This window comes from Oryctolagus cuniculus, chromosome 15 (assembly GCF_051225735.1).
Source record: "Oryctolagus cuniculus isolate XC-2025 breed Fujian yellow rabbit chromosome 15, ASM5122573v1, whole genome shotgun sequence".
NCBI lineage: Eukaryota > Metazoa > Chordata > Mammalia > Lagomorpha > Leporidae > Oryctolagus > Oryctolagus cuniculus.
This window is the reverse complement of record NC_142881.1, coordinates 4,604,894-4,626,436: the sequence shown is the minus strand read 5'-3', so window position 1 is coordinate 4,626,436 and position 21,543 is coordinate 4,604,894. Positions and strand designations below refer to the sequence as shown.

At 51.8% G+C, this 21,543-nt stretch overlaps 2 protein-coding genes across 7 annotated transcripts in view; one reads left to right on the top strand and one right to left on the bottom strand.

The window, feature by feature from the left end:
- DOCK1 (dedicator of cytokinesis 1) overlaps window positions 1-21,543 on the top strand; it is a 493,657-nt gene that overhangs the window by 233,159 nt on the left and 238,955 nt on the right. The window lies entirely within an intron of this gene.
- Window positions 1-21,543, bottom strand: part of INSYN2A (inhibitory synaptic factor 2A) — a 58,184-nt gene that overhangs the window by 26,872 nt on the left and 9,769 nt on the right. Inside the window, exon 2 of the mRNA XM_051833509.3 lies at window positions 10,599-11,715. Within this exon, the coding sequence (XP_051689469.2) occupies window positions 10,599-11,710 (1,112 nt within the window). The 5' untranslated portion in view covers window positions 11,711-11,715. The remainder of the gene's footprint in view (window positions 1-10,598; window positions 11,716-21,543) is intronic.

The window sequence follows — 21,543 nt, the reverse complement described above, 5'->3', positions numbered from 1 at the left end:
TTGGCCTAGCAACTCCCCCAAAGCAGCAACACTGTAATTCTTGGAAGGTTCTGGCTGTCAGAGAAGCTTTGAATGCTTGTTTTCATTACAAAGAATTAAAGCGAAGCAAATGGCAGTGGTGGTTCCTGGGAAAGCCTCACAGCTGGTGTGAGGGCGTCTGAGTCCCTGCTGTAGCATCAGGACCCAGCGCCTGCCTCCTGCCCTGCTCACTCCCCTGTGGCCCCTCCCACATTGCTCCTGGGTCTCCCTCGCCTCTCCCTGGGTCCCTGCCCCGCCTCCCTGCCAGCTTGCTTTCATGCAGAGCTGTGCATCCTAGGAAGAGGGAATGTAATATTCCTGTGTGAGGGGACCTCAGAGAATTCATGGGAAAGTGGAATTAAAAGCCACATTCATTGTGGTACAAAGAAAAGTTTTGAAATCCACGCATAGTTTTTGCACAGCACACATTTTCCATGAACTTCTTGAAGACTCATAGATACATTAATCTTACTGTGAGAAATCCATGGGGATATGGACAAAGAGAAATCAGAATGAGCACTAATGTGAAGGCAGGATTTCTTTTTCCTTGAGTATTTCATAATCATTTTTTCATAATAGGAAAATCATAATATGTAAAAATAGGGAAGGGTAAGAATTATTACTTTGTATACAAACTGTCTGGTTATATTATAAACAGGGAAAAGCTTACTTTTTTTTTTTTTTTTTTACATTCATGCAGTCAGGGAGTTACAAGTTGTAAAACCATGACAGTAATGATACAAACAAGTGACCTGCCCCAGAAGGCACCGGGCGTAGCTAATAATAAGGAAAATAACTTTTCAGGGCTGAGCCGAGGCTGACTTGATTAACATGTTTTCCTGGAGGAGAGTTAAAGCTTAAGCTGTAATTGATTGAAAATTAATGAATATGAATTTTTGTGGCACTGGCTACCAAACTGGAATGAAAATCAGAACGTGAGTAAATGGCATTAAGGCAGACTTCCCTGCTGGGCTACCTCTCCCCTCTGCCGCCAGTGCGATGGCACACAGGACAGACGACTCAGAGGTTTCTGTTTGAAAGCAGTGATACGCATTTGCCCGTCGTTTTAATGGTAAATATTCACAGAAGCTTTTACCTTTTGTTTATAATTTCTTTTGATGTACTTCTTTTTTAGATTGGCTTAGTTAACAGTTTTAGGTGAGGGCTTACTCTTCTTGAAGGTTTTGCGCTTTGTTTCCGAAGACTGACCTGGCATTTGGTTTTTAAGCAAATTCTTCTCAAGCTCTTATCACTGCAGATCAGAATCTTAAATTCTGGTGTGATCATTCATAAACTCCTTGACGTCCAATTATCAGAATGCTCTGGGGAGATAGCCTGATGCTTTAACCAATGAGGTATTGACAGGAAAAATATATTTACTCCATTTTTGGCCAAAATATGCCCATTTTTAGCTACCTTTTCCCAGGATCTCAGTTCTCACAAACATTCTTTTAAATCTCATCTTTGAAATACATGAAAAGCTCATTTTTAGGTGGCATTGAAAACTTCCTTTAAAAATGTTGTAATTTGACCTCACTCAGAGGAAGAGGAAGCCAGACAGGGGCTGGGGGTCACTGCTGGTCCACTCATGGGACAGAGCCTGATGGCCCCATTTTCCCAGGCAGGTTGATCGTAGATAGATTTTGTTTCCTGGCATCCAGGTCCCTGGACTTAAAGATCAATGGTTTTGATTTTTCTGAAATTATCTCACAGAGGGGATTCCTCTTAATGATTATGAATTTTTAAAAATACACGGCCTTCCTGGGATCCCACTGATGTAGGAATCGGCCGCTGCTAGCTTTGGGCGGATGCTTTCCCCAGGAGATGAGTCGGCGTGAACTCCACCACCTTTGGGGGCAGAAGCCGCTTCAAATAAGGAAGAACCCAGACTTCAGCAGCAGGCGAAGTGCCTGCTCCTTTCTCCTTGCAGACAGATCAGGTTCCCCATTTCAAGGGAGGGTGGAGAGGGAGCGTGCAGTCCCCAGGTGCCCGGGATGAGTTCTGCCTTCACCCTTTGGACCTTGGGCAAGGGACTTAGCATTCCCCAAGCCTTGCTTTCCTTGTGGAGGTCATTCCTGTCTTAAATGGTTATTGGAAGGATGCAATAAGATGATGCTGAATTGCTGGCATATGGTGGGTGCTCCGACGAGGGCCGCTTTGCAGGGGCGGTACCTGGGGCTCTGCATGTGACCAGAGTGCACCCTCAGACCCAATGGGAAATAGAGCTCAGTGCATTTTTGTATAGCTTAGCAGAAATTGTGTGGGATTTTTTAAAGTATTTTGAAAGGGGACCTTGCATTTCACCTTTTTTTAAAATCCAAATTCTGGGACACAGGTCCATAAATTCCATAAGTGTTCATGTCATGCCTGAATTGCTCATTTTATCTGCAAATGAGGTGTCGGGCTCTCCCAGTGGCTCCGTGGTGGGGTTTTTGTTCCCCCTCCAACTTAAAAGGCTAGGGAGGTGTTTGAAATCTATTCTGGCATTCTGCACAGGAAGATTATTTAAATTACATTTTCAAGTATGTGTGATACCTACATGAAGCCCAAAGCAACAATGTGAAATACATTTTATATTCTTACAAATATTTTGCTTTATTTTTCACATTAAAGATGGAAAGGCTTATTATTTTTCAAGAACTTAAAAATAGTGTTTACGAAGTTATATAAGTGTAAGCTATAGAAAAGGCTCCCTCTGACCCTGTGAATGAAGTGTAGAAAACGCTAGAAATGTGCTTCTATTTGAAAATCAGAGAAATGGTAACTTATGCTTGGACGTTAGCACTTGGAAATTCCACTGCAAATATATAAAATCCATTAGTTGCAATTGAAAAAGAAATGAAAACAGTGCCCTGCCAACTGCCCAACAGATTGCAACCTTGGAGGACAAAGGCCAGGCCCGGCAGAGATGAGGAACTGGTGGGATATCAAGGAAAGAAAGAGGCAGAGAACAGGAGGAGCACTGTCCGTGCTCATCGATGGAGATTTGTAGAGAGGTCCCCTCCCCCATTGGTGGCACATTTGAGTATCTTAAGGCCATGGCTAAGATGACTCTGTTCTTAGACATCTCTGTAGAAGATGAGGGTGCTTCCAAAAGTTCATGGAGAAACAGAAGTGAAAGGTAAGTTTGTTTTGGTGCCTGCAGAGAATTTTGAAATCCATGTGTAATTTTCCCATGATACGCATTTCTGTGAACTTGTTGAAAACCCCTCCAGTGCATGGATCTAAAAATATCTTTGTACCAGAAGAAACTTATCTTCCAGTTCTCCCTCCACAAACCATTCAATGCACCTCTTACAGTTCCAAGAGCAACAGGGAAGCTTTGGGGTCTCTCTTCCCACTGGGGACGCCCTCCCTCTCCTGTCGGAACCAGTCACCCAGAGGCTGGGCCAGGATGAGCCAGAACGGAACCCGGTTTTCCCAGCCCTGTGTCATGGTGCCTTGCTCACGATGTCACACACACTTGTCCCAAGCCGTCCTCCGGAAATGCAAGAATCGCTCGATGCCCCCGTTCTGTCATCCTCCACCCCTCCTTCCCCTCTGAAATGAACCGGCCCGAGTAATAAAGCCAGCAGAAATCTAACGTGTCCAAGCTGCTGGCCTTGCTTACACTGCCTGAATGTTGGCACAGGGAGGGCTGCTTGTCAGTCACAAAGAACCTTCTGGGGCTCTGGAGTGCAGACGTGGCCAGGACACTGAGCAGCCCAGCTCGCAGCCTTCTTAGGTCTGTGCTGCAGAGGCCCACACTGAGGTCCAGAGAGGCTAAAATCCTTGCCTGAGCACAGGCAGGCGACCAGGGTCAGCGTCGAGGGCCCCGGTCATTCCACTCTGCTCCCATCCGGGACTTCCTCCCCTGAAAATGGGAAAACCCAGTGCACCAGAGGCCGACCTCAGTCAGCGGCTGGAAAGGCTTCAAAGGTTCTGGGTGACAATAATCGTGGAGAGTGACACCGAAACCGACGTATCAAGAGCATTAGGAAATGAGGCGCTGACATTTTCAGCCCATTCAGAGGCGAGTGCCGAGGGGCAGCAGGGCCTTCGGCAGGGAAAGAGCCTCCGCACGTCTGAAGTGGCGCTGACGCTGGTTTCTCTAATGCTCACAATGCCCTGCGTCTCTGTGATGTCTGGTGCCAGAGTGGGGCAGGCAGCACTCGGTGCCCCACAGGATTGCTGGCAGGGCCATGGGGCCCTTGAGAGCCTAAGGCCACCCACCCACTCTCATCTGCACCGTGCCCGCGTGGAAGATGTGTGTCAGGTCAGGAAGTGGGTTTTGGCAAGAGCAGCCTGTCATCCCTTGCTCGCCTGTCGTGCCGGCTTCCACCTCGGCTCCCAGAGAGGGACTCAGAAGCTAAGCGGTGGGCACCCAGCTCTGAGAAACTTGATTCTTCAGTGTGGAAGCCATGGCTGCCGCAGTGGCCCACAGCTTTTCTAGTTCTTTCTGCTCTGTAACTTAAACAAATTCAATTGTCCCCCTACGCGCCCTTCATGATTGTGAAGCAGCACGTACTCTGGGCGAGGGTGATCAGAGTGCATTCAGAGCGATTTCTCATCCCCTCACAGCTCCTTCTGAGGATTGCATGCATCCGAGTGATCTGTCAACACCAAGACAGAGCGCGACCCTGTTCTTGTCCAGCTAGCGTCACTGTCACACAGACATGTTCCCTGAGACCCTTTTGTGGCTTTGAGATGCTGTCATGTAAATTATACCTCTAAATTACATATGTGTGTGATATATAAGTGCACACCCGTGTGTATGCACACACACACAGGTCCAAAGCCAATCCCAAAGTTTGTACAGGTGGATGGATGTTAAGGGTTTACTTGAACAAGTGCAGTGTCAGTGAGCTGTGACTCCCTCCAAATCAGGCCCTGAGTAGTGCGACTCCTGTCTCCTCTCCCTGCCTGACGCAGAGTCCAGCACTCGGGAGGGACCTTGGGAGGGAATGATACACCGTGAGTTCGGCAGCCATGATCCATGGACGGCCTGCACCCCTGTTCTTCTGGCCTGGATTTCAGTTGAGCAAATGTGGTCACTCCATTTACCAACCACAAAACAGGAGTCCACAAACTGTGGCCTATTACCCGAGTCTTGCTACCGTCTGTTTCTGTAAATGGGTTTTACTGGGGCATTTGTCTGTGGATGGTCGGTGGCTGCCTTTGGAATACAGTGGCAGCGTTGAATTAGGGTGACACAGAGTGCCTTGCCCTCTGTGTCTGAAACATGCAGGGTCTGGCCATCGGTGGGGCGGGAGTGCTACCCGTGCCTTGGGAAGGCAGACCCCATAACAAACCCAGATCCTGGGAGCCCACATCCTTTCCTCTTGGACAGGCGTGTCTGCGCCGGTCCATTATTGGTCTCTGGCTATTCTCTTTGTTTTGGTGATTAGAAGGAAGAATGAAGTTGGGCAAACATTAATACAGGACCCTGCACTGTATATCATTGACCTAATTCTTGATTCCTCTAGGCCTTGTTTTGAAAGCCTGGGACTCCTGCCCTCATGGAGCCCTTGAACTCAGGGCCTTCCCTCGGCGTCCTTTGTTGCCTCTGTGTGCCCTGAGCCTCACGCCACCCCAGGCCCAGTGGGGTGAATAGGGTCCCAGCTGTCAGGTAGCTGTCCTTGTGCTGGTGTAGCAGGGACAGATACTGGGAGACTGAACCATTGGATTTATAACCTCTCTGCATGCTATGGGACTCCTTGTCCTTGTAATCTAGAATTTTCTTCTTTAAATCATGGTCTCATATTTGCCCTTACTCAGTATGGGCACAAATTCTGGGAAGCTTCCTAATTTCATGTCTGCCCAGTAAAAGATTGGCAAGGTCTGGATCCTGCACTCACCTCCCCTGGCCTGCACGTAGCATCTAGCTTGTTCTGGAAGAGACCTGGCCCAAAGAAGACCCCTCCTCGCTCTAGACAGTGGCAGCATAACCTTGTACCTGGTTTCCCTGAATAAAGGTTCTCCCACTGGCTTCAGGTCTTTCCTGATAGGCTGGCATCACTAGGTTGTCATCTACCATTGGCCACATCCAGATGCTACATGTTTGGGGTGAATAATTTCGGAAGCAAACAGAACTGTTTCCACACAAGGAGCTGTTGAGGCTGAGTTTGACTATGAGCAGTGACCACCCCGCAGCTTGGGGGTTTGAGGCTCCCCTGCCCAGTATCCCATAGCTGCAGAGGGCAGTGACCACTGTTCCAAGAATTCGTTGGGTTTGAAATTCATTGCCCCATTTGCTTGCAGCAGCTACATCGGTAGCTTATTTAGGTAGCCTGCGTGACCCTGAGCTTCCTGAGAAGAGACAAGAATAATAATGAATTGAGGAGAATCACTCTTGGGACTCATGCAAAGCAGGTAATCAAACGCCACCCGCGCTGCATAAAGCAGCGATTTGAGGGAATTATCTGGACATCTTACAGTGGACTAAAACACACGGTTTTGAGTACTTTTCTGTACATCTACCTACTTGCCAACACACCCAACTAGAATACTCATCGTAGGACGTGTTCTTTATCCAGTACCATTAGGAGGCTGTTATGGATGCAGGTTCAGGCAGAGCCCTTTTAAATATCTGCCAGCCCTCTTCAATGGAAGACAAAATTGCAGCTCACGGAGGTGAACTAACTTGCTGAGGATGGAACCTTGCTCTGCTGAGGCCTTTCAGAAGTCTTCCTCAGCAGATGAGATGAATGAATGGCTCTCCTAGGAAGAATCATCTGGAAGTGGCTGGAAGTGGCCATCAGTGGCCATGGCCAGTGACAGAGAAATTCTTATGCAGAGCAAGAACTGCTGGGAAGAGCTTTCCTGGCAAACCCAGTCATGGACAGAAGTCCCATTACAAAGGTCGTACATTAAATACATGAAGTGTCTCAAATAACGTAGGTGACCAAGGGCCACCAGCCAGATGTAGGGAGCTGGCCCATGGCCCCTTGTGCAGATGCAGGGAGCTGGCCCATGGACCCTGTGCCAGATGCAGGGAGCTGGCCCATGGCCCCTTGTGCCTAGGTCAAGACTGGAGTCCCACGTAGAAATTTGGGGAAAAGCTTTGGCACAGTCAGGGGTTCCACGGTGCCCAACCCCCTAGGAGTCTTTGGTTTTCACACAGCACCCAATAACTGTACGTATTTAATGGGTGTGCTGTGATAATTCAGTGCATGTGTACACATGTAACAAGTCAGGATAACCAGCATTTCCACCCCCTTAATCATCTGTCCTTTCTTTGTGTTGGGAACTTTCTCTGTAGAACCCGTAATAAATCGCTGTTGTTGGAAGCTCTGTTGCTCTGCTGTGCTGGGGGTCACTAGGACTTTTCCGTGTAACTTTCTGTGTCTGTCACCTGGCCTCGCTCTAGAACCTGCTCTCCTGGCGACCACTGTTCCACTCACTCTGCATGCATGGACTCAGCATGTTTCCTGGCGTCCATGTATGAGTGAGAACATGTGGCGTTTGTCTTCTGCACCTGACCTGCTTGCTTAACAGAACGCCCCCCATGCCTCCCACTGCATTTGATAGGACGCCAGTCTCCTGTGTGACTGAGCAGTATTTCCTCACCCGGACGAAATACTAATGCAGGAAGAGATTCTACAGGGCCCCTCTCCGCTTTACTGGGGGTGACAGGTGGGAGGGAATGGACTGTCCTCAGCTCCTGAGTGGTCCCCACAGTCCGTGACTTGTGGGCTCCAGGGCATTTTCTAGGGAGAACCCCCTGGATATTTTGGTCACAATTCTTTGTCCTGCCAGATCATGACTATGCAGTAGTCTGCACAGAGTGCATTTTCCTAGGCCGTACGCTGACATGCAACTGAAATAACAGCTCCCACCTCGATCGAGGACACGAAGCAAAGCCTGGCGCCTTCCCCCTGCAGCCTGTCTCAGGGGCCTGCCTGGCGCTCTGAGGAGTTAGCATTTCCAGGCTTTGTGAGTTCAGTGAAATTGGCCACATTATGGAAATCAGCAGAGGTGACCTAGCACCGTGCTGAGTCCGTAGTTGAGGTCAGCGCTGGCTGTGTCCCTCTCCCTGGGACTCGGCGTTGCACCCAGAGCCTGGGCACAAAAGTGAAGCTTGCGCCACTGCTTCTCTGCCTGTCTCAGAGGCTGTGCCCTCTCCTATATGGAAATGAGAGGTGGGGGAATTCAAGGCTCAGCCAAATGAGTGACCTTGGCATTGAGCCAGAGGGGGTGCCATCGAGGTGGCCTTGGAGTGTGAAACCAGCTGATGGTCATCTGAGTCCGGAGGCTCAGAAAGGAGGTGGAAGACAGCTATGGGAGCAGAGGTGGGAGTTCACCCCAGTACTGACCTCTCCTACCAGGAGTTTGGCCTGTGTGGGCAGCAGCTGAGCTAGGGATTGATTTTAAATTAATGCAGCCGTTCGCATTGAAGGTGCCCACATCCTCATGTGGGGAGGAGGCAGGCATTGGTGCACGTGTCAAGGATCCTGGAGTGATGGACTTTTCGTGATGGTACAAATTTTCTGTGTCTTTGCTGTCCTTTCTGTGTGGTCGATGGGACTGAGGAACTGATTTCCAATGATACACCACTGGTTAGGTGGAGTTTGACTTCCATGGCCACACAATGGCTTGCAGCCACTGCACTGGACAGAGAGTCCACGGCTTCCAGGAACAGGGCCAGAGGAAGCCTGTGTGCTATGAATGTGGGGGCTCCTTTCCTCATGCTGGGCTCACACGTGGGCCAGTAAGAGTGCCCCAAGCCCTCTCCCCCAACATCACTGCCCCCCGAACACTGCCCAAAGACACGCCTGCCACATCGGCAGATGCACCCAGCCCCACGTGTCCTCCTCAGGCCCCTCTGCAGGAGGGGCCACGATCTCCAACTTACAGGGGAAGAAACCAGGCACAGCGACTAACAGCCCTCGCCAGAATCATCAGAGCCAGAATGTCCACCCAGTCCTATCTCCTAGACCCCAGACACCTTGCTGGACAGAGCCTCCAGGAACCGAGAGGACCTCATGTCTAACAGTTTCCAAGGAGCCTGTGCATCTCCCGGGGTTTTCCTTTCCCGGAGTGTGGGGGGGGGGGGCGGGGGCTCAGGTTTTTGGCAGGTGGGGCTTTGCATGCACATTTGATTTATCCTGTGTGGAGATCACGTCCCAAGCCATGATGCTGGTGTCCTGCTCCTTTGCTGTCTGGTCTAAGTCGCTACAGCTACATCAAAGTCAGTGATTGGGGCCGTTTGAGCTTTTATGTTTTCTGTGGGAATGTGGTCTATGGACCAACAGAACCTTGCCTCCCTCCTCACCCCCGTGTTTAGCTTTTGGAGATGTACAGACTCAGTATGAGTGGCTGAAATGGGATGCAAATGAGGCTGTAAATCAAGACTGAACAAGGCGTTCTGATGACATCGTGGTGTCAGGTCATCTGCTGCTCTGTTAGATGAGTTTGCCTTTGCCCGGCCATGCCGATGTCCTCACGGTAACGGCATGAACGTCGAACACTGCTGGGTGCATCGCAGGTGGGGTGGTGCAAGGATTCACTCAATTGCAGTCTGACACCATGGGCAGGGCCTGCACCAGGCTGCTCGCCTGCCCTCCTGGACTGGAACGGAGAGGTCCTTGCTTGCAGTAAGCAGACACTGTCTAACTCCCCACAGCAGTCCTCCTGGGAGACACTGCTGTGGGTTCCTGCCTTGTTTCATCTGGCTGCCAGCTCCCTTAACCTGGGGCCCCTGGTGCACAGAGAGCAGGGAGCGGATCACACGGGGCACGGATCTAACCTCCAGAACACAGGCAGATGGGACGGCAGATACTTCCCAGGGGATGGGGGAGGGGGAAGCCTTAGCAGTCCCAGTGAGCCCCGAGCACTGCTGGGACAACCATGGGCACACAGAGTAGCACTGGTTATTTCCAACAACCCAGCCAGGGGAAGCACTAAGGGTCTAGCTTTAGGTCATTTGTTTTTAAAGTTGCTGCCACAGGCTTTCAACTTCAAAACATGGTAACGTCCATTAAGCTCTTATCACCACTACACAGTATTGACTAAGATCTTGGCGTCTTTCTGTCTTTAGTCCAACAGGGCATGTAGGGTAGCCATAAGGAAAGGCATCTATCTCTCAGTTGTACATAGACAAGCCTTCTTGGAGTTCCAGGTAAGCAATGAGAGACATACTATCTAGTAGATAAAATCGTGTGCAGTCTGAATGTGCGTGCCAATGCTTGCACTGTCCATGTGTATTACTGTGTCCAGTCAGCACTGGCTCTTCCCAGTGCCATCAGAAATATGTGTCTTCCTCCCTGATGTGACTTCTCTAAGAGGCAAATAGCTTCCAGTTTAGATGAGCTGTTTTGTACGGGTGTGTGCATCATACATGATCACAATAAAAACCTTTCGTCCTAGTAGATTAAAAGGAAAGGGCCATGCATTCATTCAAAATATGGGTCTGGTTTGAACTCAAGACAGACAGATGCTAACCAGCAGGTGCATCCCACAGGTGGACTTGCCAGGCCTTGAGCTATGGCCTGGCCACTGCAGCACTGGCTTCAGGCTCAGCGCCGGCTGGGGCTTAGGGGTGCACGCGCCCCCAGGGTGCGCATGCAGAGCCGCGTTGAGAGACAGAGGAGCATACATACCCTTCCCGGTGGGCCTCTCCTTTTTCCAGCTCCTGAATGACCCCCAAGAGCACTTTGATGGTTTCCTGGCTGGAACTGATCAAGTTCTCCATCACGTGAAGCTGTGCTTTGAGGTCCACCACTTCCGTGTGAGGCACGATTTGTTGGCATTCCTGCCCTGCAGCCGCTGCGGTCGGACTGGGAGGGCTGTCCGGCCCCGGGAGGTGCCGCTCGCGGCACCTGGGGGACAGGCACTGCGCTGGGGGTGAGCAGGCCGCCGCAGAGTCCGCAGGCGCCTGGAGCCCGTTGAGCTGCGTGGCTCTCCCCCGCTCCTCCTCAGCTGGGCACAGGGACCACTGGCTGGCGGCGGCAGAGTCCCACAAGCCTGGCTCGGCCGCACTGGCGCCCGGGACCGGCGCATACGTGGTGGTGACCTCCGTTTTAAGCTCCGCGCTGGGGGCGGGCGGCACAGGCTCCGCTGCAGCCAGAGGCCCCGGGGAGTTCTGGAGTGGAGTTTCGGGAGAGCTGAGCGGGTCGGGGCTGGTGCAGGGCTCCGCGCAGTTGACCGCGGGAGGCCGGTCCAGCTCGTTCATGTGCTCGCTAGAGCGGAAGACCAGGGCTGTGGTCTTGTGAATGCGCCCCGCGCCGCACGGCCGGGCCACCTCTGCCTCGCCCTTGCCAAGGGCCTCCGAGGGGAGCAGCCCATCATTCTGGCCTGGCAAGGGCTCTGTGGCCGGGATGCCACGGGGGGCCCCGCGCTTGCGGTCCAGGGGGAAGGTCTGGTAGCACTTGCGGAGGTCAGGCGAGGTCTGCACGCCAGTGCTCCTGGTGACGTTGGGGATGGAGCGGCGTGCGGGCACCGTCAGGTACTTGCGGTAGGCAGCCCTGCAGGACGCGGGCCTGGCCTCGCGCCTTTCCACAGGCAGGCCCGAGGGCGGCGGCTGCGCATCACGTTGCTCGTTCTGTGCCTCGCAGATGTCCTTGAAGCGCACCTGCAAGGCCTTGTTCCGTTTCTTGACCTGCCGGTTGGGGTCCAGCGCGTACTTCATCTCCAGGGCCAGGCAGGCGGCCGGCTCCACTTCGCTCTCGGGCGGCGGCGTGAGTGTGCATCTGCCGCTGTCCTTGCTGACCATGGTGCCTGCAGGCGGAAAGAGCCACAGAGCGGTTAGCGGGATCGGGACCCCGCCTCCCGGAAGGGTTGTGGACAGGTGAGGGCAGCCCTGGGCAGGAGAAGCGGGCGGGGCCTCCCTGGCGCGAAGGCCTGCGGCTGCACCCGCATAGTAAGGTGCATCGCCCTGGCTGCGCCCCTGGAGAAGCCTCCGCCTCCACCAGCACCAGGTGTGTTTCATTTCCATGCGCTCGCCCTCCGACCTACACCCGCGAGAAGCTGCTGCCTCCGCCTGCATATCGCATTTCCACCCGCCACGCGCGCCCCGGAGGCACTCCCTTGCACAGCTCACAGGCAGCTGGCTTCCCACATGCAGCTTCTTCCGTTTGGGTTGGACTATTTTGGGGGGCTGACGCGGTTAGTCTACTACTGAGGTCTAGGCGAGATGCTGTTTTTAGAATCCCTGAAGGTTCAGGTCCCTCGCAGGTCACTGTGGAGCGCCCACGTGGGCGGCTGACAGCAGTATGGATGCCTTAGCCATCCTGGCTCCCAGGGAGAACCCCCTTACGGAAACGCGAAAGGAAAAGTCAGTTTGCTTCTCATGAGTAACTCCAGCCACAGATGGAACTTGGGTTTCCCTGCATCTACAGAGCAGAACCCTTTTCTGATTCCACGGAGAGAAAAAAAAAAGAAAATATTCTAGAATCAAGTTTTGTGTTTTGATCACAACCTCTGAAAATGGAAACAATGGCGGTTGTTCCAGTACTCACATGCTGAAAGGAAATACAATCAGGAGGCTTTATGTTAATCATGCAGATGCATCCTGGGCTGAATTATTAAATGCAGCTAAAAAGATGCAGGTGGCCAGCGACTCCTCTCGGGGAGTACCAGGGTAAAATGCCTTCACATTATTAGGCAGATTCACAGCTGTTTATTTCACACGGAAGAACTTTCTTCAGGGTTGAACTTACTTAAAGTGGGAAAATTCAGTTTAGTGTTTATGAATCGGAATCCAGTTTCCTGCCCCTGTGTCTGAGAACAGTGAGATGGGAGGAAGCAGGCATGTGCAGGGCGCTGGCAGCCGCAGCCGAGAGTCCAGAGAGGCGGGTCACAGACACGAGTGGCCAGCGTGGCACCAGGACAGGCCCCGCCTTCCTGTCCAGCCCAGCTGTGGAGAGACTGTGTGCTCTGTCCTGAAGGACCCTGAGAAGCCAGCCAGCACCCGCAGCAGCACTTGGGAAATGCCACAGGAACCGTGACACTGGTGGTGCGGTGGCTGTTTAGGGGGTCAGGGGTCCACGAGCCAGTGGCTCTCTAGTCTGTGTATAGAATAACCTCCTCTTAAAAAAAACACCAAAGGTCAGGGCCGCGTTTCCCATTTCAAGGAGGACAGTGGGATTCAGAGAGGTCACAGGTCACATCACTTGTTCCACATCACACAGCAAGTGAGAAGCGTGTGCTGGAAAGTCCTGACCCACTAGTTTCCAGCATGCATGCTGTTTCTGAAAGATCGGGGTGCCCAGCATCAGAGGCATGAGCCCCCCTCTGTCCTTAGCCCTGACTGAGTCAGCATGGCAGGCCGCGCCCACGCTGGGTCTAGGAGGGGCGGGAGAGAGAAGACCTCAGTGCCGCTCCCTGGGACTCACCCTCTGCAGCCTGGGACCTCTGCTTAGTTGTCTGTTCCTCTCAGGCCAGCACGGTATTTGCTGCAGTATTTGCTGGATGACAAGCTTTGAGGAAAGTCAAGTTCTTCATACGTTATGCCGTGAACAACTAACTGCTAATCATGTTTGAGGACGACAGAAAAATAATCCCACGCAGCATTTGATTTAGATGAGACCAGGGTTTCTCAACCGCGGCTCCACTGGTAATTTTAGGCCGGATAATTCCTTGTCGGAGGCGCACTGGTGTGCACTGTGGAATGTTGAGCAGCTGTAGCTATGGCTGCTACCCACCAGCGAGAGGTGGCACTCCCCTTCCGGCGTGGAGACTGCCCACCCACACCGATGTCTCCAGACTCGGCCGCTTGACCCCCTCTGCGTTAGTTCTTTCATCCCCGGGTCCCTGAAGCCCTGTTCCCTTCTCCCAGGGTGTCCTGAAGAGCATGGCTTGCTGACAAGGCCAAGGGGAGGGGTCCTTTGCTGGGGGTATTAGGAGACCTCCCTAACTTGAAACTCACCCAGCTGGGTAGGAAGAGGCCTGCTCTGATTGGGGGAGGAGGGGATTCCTGTGGTGGGCGGGGCTTGCTTAGGACAGAATAGGTTTCTCTTAGAGAAGCTCTCTGAACAGGTTAAAAAGGCCTGGTGGGGGGTGGGGGCAGGGGGGCAGCGATGGGGGCATAGTAAGAAAATTAAATCTTAACCCTCATTCTTATCTCGCACTCATTTCTTTAGCTGCCTTTGTTGTCCAGGTATGTCAGGATGTATTGTGCCAGCACTCTGTAGAAGACCTTCATACTAGGGAAAATTTGAAAGAGAGAGCATTTTTACAAAAAGCAATTTACTAGTAATTTTTCAGCCTTTTCCCTGCCACTACTGAAAAATGTGTGTCTGAATAAGTTTGTCCTCCAATGCTATTCATCATCACGATTGGCCAAGAACTGAAATAATTTTCTTACATCAGTCTGCTGGCTTGGAAAGATATTTGGAGTCTTGGTCCCAGCCATCCAACTAATAAAACAAATCACAAGAATTAATTGCTGATGGCAAAATCATCATACTAAAAAATTCTGAGCTCCTCTGTGTCTTACAGAGCTGCTAAGTATATAAAGATCATTTCCTTCTTAGTGAAAACGATGGTAGAACTGAAGACTTTTAATCGGTTCAGCTTTTTATTTGTTTAAGTAGTGGCAATGGAGTTGTCTTGATTCCACCGAAGGGGAAGACACCAACGGATGTTTGCGGTTGATTTACTTTGGCTTCCAGTGAGGTTGGGAGTTCTTTTTGATAGCTAGATAATATGGTCTGAAGCTCTGAAATGGAATTTTCCTGGACATTAAGCATCACCAAGGTGGTCCTATCTTTCCAGGGTGTTCATCTGCAATGGATTGATCAGGCTCATAGTTAAGAAGCTGACTTTGTCATGACAGTAAGCAGGCATTCTGCAGAACACTGCCCACGAGGGGACGGGAGCCTTCTCAGGCACAGCCCATGGCTCCTTCCTTCAGCCGAGGTACATACAGAGGTCCCATGGTCTCTTACCATTCAGCTCCTGGGCTGTGTGCTCCTGTGTCCTCCCAGACGTCAGCTCTCCCTCCCGAGAGCCTTCCAGAGGAGGCGCTATTGTTATCCTAAACCACTACCCTGCTCTGGCAGACCTGCAGCTGGAAGGGACCCTGATGGGCTTCAGAAAGCAGCAAAAAACGGAAACCCAACTGAGCCATCTCGTGAGCCTGTTCCCACCCAGTACCTGGGTGCAGGTCAGTGGGGACCTCCAGGTGAGTCTAGGAACAGGCCTGGCCCTGGAGTGCAGACAGGAGTGGGGGCTGCCTCAGGTTGCACTGCACACGCGGCATCGGCAGCAGTGGTTTGTGCTTTGCTGTGTCCCCCAAGACCCATGCACTCTGGCCTGGAGCTCCCCATCTCTAAAGCAGGACTTGTTTATTTTTTCTATGAAAACTGTGTTTTTGGAATTCACTGGACAGTGCTCTGTTGGGATAAAAATGGCTAGTCATGGTTGTGCCTGTCTGGCTGAGGGGGAGCTGTGGGTCCAGGAGCTGTTTGGAATATAAATGTCTTAATTACCCACAAATCAAACTCCATAATCAAAGGCAAGGTGCAAATGTATAAACCTCGTATGCTTAGAGGAGTGAGTTTCATCCTTTCTCTATGTAACTTTACATGAACAGCTTATATAAAATGTTCATTCCAATGCAAAGGAGCCAAACACTGAAGCGATTAAATGCCTGATGATAGTGGAATGGCTTGGTAGTTTACAGTGTGCACTCACTCACTGTGGCCGTGCACACGGAGCTGGGGAGGACTTCCAGTGTCACAGGGAAGCACTTGGGAAGAAACGTCCGGTGAAAGACAGCCGTCCACCCAACTGCATAGGAGGTCGTCACTGCCGCCCTAAGATAGGGCATTGGGGGAGATTCTTTGTCCTGTGTTTTCCAATTTGGGGGCCTGAGGGGTGGAGAGGGACAGGAAATGTTGCTACATTGTTTTGCCAATTAAAAAAATCCTGGAGCAGGAGCAGCCCCTGCTGTGAGCAGGTTTCTGGAAAGTATAAACCCTTGTATCAGGGCAAGAGAACCTCAGGAATGATTAGCTCTGGTACAGATAGACTCCCAAAGGTCATCTCTTACTGTTTTGAGGACGCCATGAATAAGGAGCGAAATGAGTTTCAAAATAATGACGGTCTGTATGTGTGTGTAGAGGCATGGCTAGGTATAGGCTGCTGCATGTGGACGTCGCGCATAGATGCATATAGATGAGAAGACAGAGAGTGGTTAGTAGCTGATAAGTCACTGGTAGGAAGGGTGCTGGCATCCATTTTAATTACAAATAAGTTGGACTTGACCTGTTATGTACATTTACAAGTCTACTTCAAAAAGTTCATGGGAAATGGATTAAAAGACAAATTTATTTTGGTGCAAAAAAATGAAATACGTGTATATAGGGAGTGTTTAAAGGTTCATGAAAAATGCATGTTATGAAAACCTGTGTGAGGATTTAAAAAAAAATTTGCACCAAAATAAACATACTTTTAAATTCCATTTTTTTTTAAGATTATTTATTTATTTATTTATTTGACAGGTAGTTACAGAGAGTGAGAGAGAGAAAGGTCTTCCTTGCGTTGGTTCACTCCCCTAATGGCTGCTACGGCCGGTGTTGCGCTGATCCGAAGTCAGGAGCCAGGTGCTTCCTCCTGGTCTCCCATGCAGGTGCAGGGGCCCAAGGACCTGGGCCATCCACCACTGCCCTCCCAGGCCACAGCAGAGAGCTGGACTGGAAGAAGAGCAAGGGACTAGAACCCGGTGCCCATATGGGATGCCCAGCGCCGCAGGCGGAGTATTAACCAAATGAGCCACGGCGCCGGGCCCTTAAATTCCATTTTCCACCAGCTTTTCTGGGTGACCTCGGAGTCTGCACAACACTTGATGGGGTTCATGAGCTGACATGTGAGGCTTTGCCCATTGCCAAAGTGTCAGCGCTGACTGAGAGGGTCCCTGGTCGGCTGTGCCATGTGCCATCAGGCAGTCGACTGCCAGGCGGGGCTGGCCAAGTCCCACACCCCCAGTGTGCACCCATCACTGGGTAGAGCCAAAAAAGCCAAGCAAGCAATCTGATGAGTGTCGAAAAAGAATTACTGGCTTTTCTGGTGTGGCTTTCCCACTGTTGGGACACCTTGGAGGCAGAGATGCTGGCTGGCATTCAAGATTAATTGGGTCAGCATTTTATTCCCTGTGCCCGGGAGTGCCTGAGCATCAGCCTAGTGGAGTAGGGGAGCCGCGGCCACTGGCAGCCCTTGCGGCAAACGCCCAGCCCCCGTCAGAAAGGGCAGCGGCGCAGGATCGCCCTAAGGGAGTTCACTCCTGTCCTGAAACAGTTAACTTAGAGGCCGGTTTTATAGGCACCAACTGATTCTTCAGAAATGCAAGTCCTTCTCTCCTTGGGGCAAAGCTAACTGCTGTAGACTCTGGGCTATGCCTTAGATCCATTATCCAGTTTAATTCCCTATAATATACCAAAATGATATTTTCCCAGACATTTGTTCTCCTCTTCAAAGGTCATTCATTAACTGGACTGAAAGGGGTACCTAAATGAAGTCAGGGTCGCTTCTGTGATGGAGAGGGAGCTGCTACAGAGGAAACTCGGGAGTCCTGCCTGTCCCGTGGTCTGGGGACCGTGGCAGCCAGACCCTGGTCATTGCCAGCCGATGCCCGGCCAGCCTCAAATCCGGAATAGGCGCACTCAGCGAGCGGAGGTGCGGGTTTGGAAGCAGAAGCAAAACCATCTTGGGTGCTGCCCCAGCTCCTCCTATGATTTCAGAGAATGCATTTACCCACCGAAAACCTGATCTATGGTCAGTTCCTTCCGCCACATCACGTGAACACTGCGGGCACGCAGGCTGCTGCTGGCCTGAGCTAAAGAGTGGGGACAGAGCGGGTGAAAGGGCATTTACCACGGGGGCGGATGCTGTGGGTCTGAGGCTGGGGTTTCTGAAGAACCAGAAAAGAGTGCTAAAGCCACTGTCCACTCCCTGTCCTTCCTAGCTCACCATCTGGTTCATTCTTTGATTCGGAGCTTGTACTGATGTTAACCTTTGCGCAGTCTCTGTCCAAACAGAATCTAAATTAGTAGAAATGAATTAGCAAAATTTTATGATGTTGGTGAAAATCAAGGGGAAAAAACGTCTCCTCCAATCGTCCACGACAACGTGAACACTAAACTGTGCTGCGGCGAGCTCTGCTAACCGTAGGAGCCACAGAGAGTCAGGGACTCTGGTTCCAACAACTCACCCACATCGTCCGCAAGCAGCAGTTAAGGAGAGAAACGGTTCTGAGCTCCCGAGTGCTATAAGGTGGTCATAGCAAGTGTCCTGCTTTGTCTGTTCTTGGACGGCTAATGCTGTCGTTTGGGGTCCCCAGAGACTGGAGTTGGTAGGAGTTGGAGGGACATAGCCAAGGTGGCCTCTCTGGGACTTCAGGGGGATAAGCCCATGCAAACCCATGGATACAAAACTGGAGTGGACTTGGGCAACACTGTGCCTCATTGCTTCACTCTGCCGAATCCATATTTTCTTTTTACTAAATGGCATGTTTTGAGTCATGATATATCTGAAAATAAAATTAGGACATTGATTCACCCCCACACTCCCGAAATGACTTATGTCGAAGATTATGTTTCCCCTGCTGCTTCCCAGTGTTATCTGAGGATACGATATCGCAACACCCAGGGCAGAATCTCTGATCACAGGTAACCATTCAATAGAGTTGAGTCATTTAGAGTTGAAGACGCAATGTGTCTTTTTGGCTAGGCCATGGGAGTGCATTCCCTGTGCATCTTTCACATAGCGCAACGCTGGTTCGACCAGACCCTACCTAGACTTCACATGGTCCTGGGTTACAGCAGACGCAGTGAAGCCCAGAAGAAAGGGAGTAGTGAGCCCTCCCTGGAATCAACTCTCGCGTGTGTCTATGAGCTGACAACAAGAGACGGAGAAAGAAAGTATACTGTGCTTGGAGCCGGCGTCCACAGTCCTAACAAAGGCTGGCGAGAGATCATGTTCGTGACCTTCCTGGCCCTCGTGTGCATTTTGTTGGCCTTGTCTAGTGTGGAGAGGCTGCCTCAGCTTGAATTCTCGCTTCTGTGTCCTGACTGTGGGGGTGGAAGTGCTGCAGAGCCTGTGTAGCCTGAGTGACTGCAAGGGTCTCGTGCATGACCTGGAGGAGGCCTGTCCTTCCAGGGAGGCTGCTGGGCCATCACCTACAGGAAGATGTGGACAGTTCAGACAGAACTCAGAGCGAATCCCTCGGCATCCAGAAACCCAGGGATGCTGTGAGCTGGCTGTCGGTCCTGCACTGCAGATGTGGGAGGGTGAAGTCTCAGCCCTCAGAACAGAGACGTCACAGCTGTCCGTATGTTGTCGTGGACTTTAAAGGGTGACTCCGCTTAGCTGTCACATGTCATTCCCCAAATAGAGTCCACCCCTCAGCAGTCGGGGTGTGAGTTCCTGTTCTTCGGGTCAGTTCGTTCATTCTGTCCTTGACCTGCACCCACCGTGAGCTTCTGTCTCCTCTGTACAGCGCAGGAGACATGAAGCCGCATCCTCCCTCACTGAGTCTCCTCCTGATGTCTTCAAAGGTCTGTCTCCTCGCGCATGATCCCCGCAAGCCTGCAGAAGGCCGCTGGACACAGGTGCTGGCCTGGGAGCCAGGGGTAGGCTGTGCTCAACCCTGGAGCTCGGCTCCTGTGCTCGCCAAGGCTGAGCCCGGGGCAGGAGGCAGCCCGTGGTAAAGGCAGCGCTGAATCGGTCTGCAGGGGGTCGCGAGAGCCATCCGCCTTGGACTGTAGTCCTTCCGTGATTGGGTTTTGTGGGTGACGCTGGTGCTTAGCCTGCTTCATCCCTACTGTAATCCCCCACGTCCACTCCTCATCACGCCCCATCGATTTCCGTTTTTCTTTCCTGTTGCTTCTCCTATTGATTTCTCTTCCTTTCCACTCGCAGGGTTGCCCCCTTGATCTTGGCCTTCTTGCCTCACCTGCCCTCAGCCCCCAGCCCCCATCCTGCAGGTACAGCTCAGGACACACATCTCCTCTCTTTGGATATCTCTGCGAGCGAGGCTCAGTGACACTGCATGAAACGTGTCCTTTTTTTTAAGGTCTTCATAATTTTCCCACTCTGATTCTCTCTCCTGAGTTCTCATAGCTATGAAACCTGCCCCGTCTTCTGGACTTGAGTGATTGCCAGCACTGTTTCTAGAATGCTCCACGGTTGATCCCTATGTCGCGTCTCTGTTCCCACTCTCTAGGTCTGTCCTCTGCCCACACACACTGGTGTTGACTATGGCCCAGATCTGGCCGTGCCCTCTCTAGCTTCTCCAGGTCTCGTGGGCCACCTTCGTGTGCTTAGTGCTCAGCGCCTGCACACCGGAGGCCACCCCAGGCTCACCCCACAGCGCCTGCACCCCAGCTGGTGGCCCAGGAGGCCCCCAGGCTCACCCCACAGCGCCTGCACCCCAGCTGGTGGCCCAGGAGGCCACCCCAGGCTCCCCCCAGCTGCTGGGCACACAGAAGACACTAAGGACAGTCCTGGGCTATGTGCTGACCAGCAGGCAGGACACACACTGGTGGATGACACTGGCCCGCTGTGCTTGGGACCCTGAGAAGGTGGACGTAGACAGGGCTGGGAGTGCTCCACGGCTACCGTGCGGCCTTCACCTGGGAGACTTACGAGGGCCGACCCAGAGGGCGCAACACTTGCTTTTGCTGCCTCTTTAACTCAAATACAAGTGTTGTTTTTTAATTTAAAAAGCAGCTTTAATTTATTTGAAAGGCAGAGTGAGACCCAGGGCTTGGCCAGGAACTCAGTCCCCACCTTCAAGGTGGGTGGCAGGGACCCCACTGTGCGAGCCAGCTGCACCTGCCGCCACCCAGGATGCACAGCAGCCGGATCAGGACAGAGCCAGGCCTCGTCCCAGGCACTCCAGTGTGGGATGCAGGTGTCCCACAAACATGAGTGTTCTGTGGACTCCGTCCCCGGGCACCCTCCTCTCCTGCACCCACTCATCCTCAGTACGTGCTGCCAGGGTAAGGGCCTGATGCGGGGCCACTCGGGTTCCTTGCAGGCGAGGTCTTGCCCACGACAGGACCCCGAAGGCCAAGCGTGAGTGGCTTCTATGAGGGATGTTAGGATTCTCTGTTTGCTGTTTGCATCTCAGGTTGGGTAGGCTGTGGCTGTTTTCTGAAGCCTGGGTGGGGAATGCATGAGTGGGGAGTTTCTAGAAGGGATGGTTTCATTGGTCGCAGATACTTCCTCTGAGCCTTGCATGTCTATCTTGAGTTCTTTTCGCTGCTCAGGTTTTTGGTGTGCTTACAGAAGAGAAAGGAGGAGATGGCACACACGTTCTCCGAAACAAGAAGATGGAGGAGAAACGGTGCATGATTTGTGTTGAATCCTGAAGTACTGCAGGGCTCTCCCCACGTATTTCCTGCAGAAAATGTGTCTCGCTAAGAATTACCAGTGGGTTTGTTCTTATTACCCAGCTTTCTTCTTGGGAGTAGCGAGGGGTAATGGCAAACTAAGAATTTAATTCAGAAATCTCAATAGCTTTGAAATAACAAAAACATTTCAGAGAATGGCATTTTTCTTAATGTCAGCCTTCAAATCTGCTACCAAGGACAGATCCCTGAC